This window comes from Orycteropus afer, unplaced genomic scaffold (genome assembly GCF_000298275.1).
Source record: "Orycteropus afer afer isolate SDZICR_OR568_19922 unplaced genomic scaffold, OryAfe1.0 scaffold00419, whole genome shotgun sequence".
NCBI lineage: Eukaryota > Metazoa > Chordata > Mammalia > Tubulidentata > Orycteropodidae > Orycteropus > Orycteropus afer.
In genome coordinates this window covers 1420821-1424901 of record NW_006922006.1, presented here as the reverse complement: position 1 = coordinate 1424901, position 4081 = coordinate 1420821, and the positions used below count along the sequence as shown (strand labels likewise).

At 42.5% G+C, this 4081-nt stretch overlaps 1 protein-coding gene across 1 annotated transcript; it reads right to left on the bottom strand.

The window, feature by feature from the left end:
• Positions 1-2804: 2804 nt before the first annotated feature.
• On the bottom strand, positions 2805-3764 carry LOC103208222 (olfactory receptor 1052-like). The gene has a single exon (XM_007953898.1). It carries the CDS (start codon positions 3762-3764, stop codon positions 2805-2807), a length of 960 nt encoding a protein of 319 aa, XP_007952089.1.
• Positions 3765-4081: the final 317 nt, after the last annotated feature.

Genomic DNA, 4081 nt, shown 5'->3' with positions numbered 1-4081 from the left:
TCCTTGGGTTTCCGAGGCAGTTATCACTATGGAAGTAGGATTGCCCAACCTTCCTTCCGAGGAGTGGCTGGTGGGTTTGAACCGCCAGCCATTTGGTTAGCAGGCAAGTGTCTTAGCCACTATGCTGCATAGTCTTCATAAATACTATTTTTAATGTTTATAGGAGATGAACAATTTAAGTCTTTTCCCTCCTTTTGAATATTTAGGAACTCTGGTAGTGTGGTGCCTAAGGCATTTGACTGCTAACCAGAATGCTGGTGGTTCAAACCACCAGCCACTCCTTGGAAGGAAGATTGGGCAATCTACTTCTGTAAAGATTTACTGCCTTAGAAACCCAAGGAGAGGTAACTATGAGTCGGATCCGACTTGACAGCAGTGAGTTTTGTTTGAGTTTGAATATTTAGGTTGTTTCCAATTGTTTTATTTGAAAACTGGTGTTGGTTTAAGGTGTTATTTTGGCTCTGTTTGTGTAGTTAAGATTTTCTCTATTTAGAATTATTTTTTTAAGGGAGAGCTAAGGGGCAAAAAAGAAAAAAAAAAACAACCCACCAACCAACCAAACAACCAAACAAGTAAACCAAAAAACCCCTTTTAATGATATAGAAATCTCAGACTGAAGCCAACTCAGCTTAGATTAGTTGCATTAGTTTCAGAGGATGCTTTCCAGTTCCAATGTTCAACCCTGAATTGGGTCTTCAAGTTTATTTTCTTCATTTGTGTGATTTTCCAACACATATATCCACCATGCTACATGTATATTTAAACATATGTAGGCCAAATACGCAAAAGTTTTTTTGAATAAGTCTCCCAGTTTACAGTATCTTATACAGTGCTGTAACCATATACACATAATATACACAAACACATGTGTCCTTGATGATTATAAGACATGTACATACATCTGGCTGGATGAAAGAGGTACAAGAAATGGTATCTCTTGTTTATTTTTCCCTAAATTTTATTTATTTCGTTTTTGTTCTTGAGAATGTACACAGCAAAAACACACATCAATTTATCAGTTTCTAAAAGAAGATGGGGCAATCTCCTTCCGTAGTGATACTGGCTTAGAAACCCAAGGAGGAGTCGCTATGAGTCGGGGCCGACTCGATGGCACATAACAACAACACAACAACAACATATATATAATTTAATGATATGATGGCATTCTTTGAGTTGTGGAGCCATTCTTACCCTTCTTTTCTGAGTTATTCCTTTCTCATTAACATAAACTCACTGCCCCCTAGGATTCCTTCTAATCTTTTGAGTTGCTATTGTCAATTTGATCTCATTTAACCAAAACCAAACTTACTGCGGTCGAGTCGGATCCGACTCATAGCGACCCTTCCTTGGGTTTCTGAGGTGGTGTCACTACAGAAGTAGATTGCCCAACCTTCCTCTGAGGAGTGGCTGGTGGGTTTGAACTGCCAGCCTTCTGATTAGCAGTCAAATGCCTTAGGCACTATGCTACCAGAGCTCCCGTTCTTAAAAGTGTTATGCTCAAGGCAGATATTTTTTACTCATTAAGCTAAACCACTGTTCAATTTTAAGATGACTTCTGGGGATATTTTTTGGTTAAGGTTGAAATACTATCTAAGGGCAATAATTTCAGGGTTCATCCACCCTCCATGGTTCCAGAAAGTCTAGAGTCTGTGAAGACTTGAAATTCTGTTCTGTAATTCCCCCTCTTTGATCAGGATTCTTCTGTGGAATCTTTGATCTAAAATGTTCAGTAATGGTAGCCAGGAACCATCCAGTTCTTCTGGTCTCATGGCAAAGGAGGCAGTTGTTGATGGAGGCAATAAGCCACACATTCCATATTCTTCTATTCTGTTGCTCCAGATGAATATGGACAAATTGTGCCTTGGATGGCCATTTGCAAGCTTTTAAGGCCTCAGGCAATACACAATGAACTGGAAGGTAGAAAAGAGGCACTAAACATGTTACTAGACCAATTAACTGGGATGCCGCATGAAACCATGACCTTAAACTTCCAAACCAAGAAATGAAATTCCATGAGGTGTTTGGTTGTACATAAGCAGTCTCAACAACTACTCTTTTTTTTTGGTCATTGTTGTTAGTATATCTATCACACAACTCTTGTCAGTTCAACTTTCTACAGGTGTACAACTTATCCACAGCAACTGCAATAATTGGCTGTGCAACCCTTCCTTTAATCAATGTGATTTTGGGTCTCTATTGATTTTAATGGGACAGTTCAGCAAAATGCAGCAGCAATAAGAGATGAGGGCATCTCTACCTTGGTCCTCTTTCTTCTTGGAAGAGAAAGAAAGAGCTCAACCACCTCTCTATCAGTAAATCAATAGCAAAAAAAAAAAAACAAAAAAACAAAAAACCAACAACCCAGAAATAATTATGCTGCTCCTTGGCCAATATTTTTTTGGAGATTATGATGAACTGCTAATAAAGTCTTAATACAGAGGCTAATAAAGACTTTGGCTGTGGTGGAATTGAAATGTCCTTGGTCTTGATGTGGCAGCCTGGATGTTGAATACTCATTCACTCTCTAATTGTATGACCTTAGGTCATTAACTTATTTTTACTGAGTAAAATGGGGATCATTGTAACAATGACTTCTTCACAATGTGATGGTGAGGATTCAATATGATAATGGATAAGAAGGTGTTTAGACACTGTAATGCTCTGTACAAGGTATGGTATTTGCTTTTTCTCCCTTACTGCTTCCATTTCCTCCAATACCAGGGCTGCTCTCTTGGTGAGGTCAATCCATAATGTGTTTGGGAAGATGCTATGACTTCGTCATTCCTACACCCACCTTGCAGGGCTCAGAAGGGGAAGATGTTGATCTGGAGCTTCCTCTGCAGGGCATCCTTCACCTCCTTGTTGCGGAGGCTATAGATGAAGGGGTTGAGCATGGGAATTATGATAGTGTAGAAGACAGATACTACTTGGCTATTGGTATCATTAGTGGATCCATGGGGCTGGACATAGGTGAAAACCACGGTGCCATAGAAAATGGCAATGGCCAGGAAATGGGAGGCACATGTGGAGAGGGCTTTCTCTCGCCCAGCCGCGGAGCGAATCCTCCCAATCGTCACCAAGACCAAGCTGTAGGAGGTGAGGATGATTGCGGCAGGCAGCAGGGTAACCAATGCAGAGAAGATATAGAGGACGACTCTTGCTGTGGCTGTGTTGGCACAAGCTAGGCGCAGAAGGGGTGGGATGTCACAGAAGTAGTGTGTTACCTGGTTGGGCCCACAGAAAGGCAGGGCAAAGACATTCCCAGTCTGGATAGCAGAGTTGGCTCCACCAAAAGCATAGGAAGCAGCCACCAGCTGGATACAAGTCCCTTTGGTCATGACTGAACCATAATGGAGGGGTCGGCAAATGGCCATGAAGCGGTCATAGGCCATGGAGGCCAGAAGGAAGCTCTCAGTGGTCACATGTAACACAAAGAAGGTCAGTTGGGTCACACAGCTCTCAAAAGAGATGGACTTGTCAGAGGCCAGAAAGTTGGCCAACAGTTTGGGTGTGACCACAGAGGAGTAACAAATATCAAGAAAAGAGAGGACACTGAGGAAGAAATACATGGGACTATGGAGACGGGAGTCTGTAAAGATAAGGGCCATCATCCCTAGGTTGCCCACCACTGTCACGGCATAGATGAGCAGGAATACTCCAAAGAGAAGCTCCTGTAGATCTGGGTAACTGGAGAAGCCCAGCAAGATGAACTGGGTAACTGGGGTATAGTTGCCACTGGCAAGGGCTAGCTCTCCAGGAGTCATCTGCAGATGTGAAAATTGATAATCAAACAGTGTTGCTTGAGCATGTCCACCACTGTGCAACATAACAATGTGGGAGAACACCAACAAGCATGCTGTTGTTTTTGTTGTTACGTGCCTTCGAGTGGGACCTGACTCATAGCGACCCCTCCTTGGGTTTCCAAGGTGGTGTCACTATGGAAGTAGACTGCCCAACCTTCCTTCTGAGGAGTGGCTGGTGGGTTTGAACTGCCAGCCTTCTGGTTAGCAGTCAAGTGCCATAGACACTATGCTACCAGAGCTCTTACTAACAAGCATAAGGCTCCTTTTTCAAGAAGCTA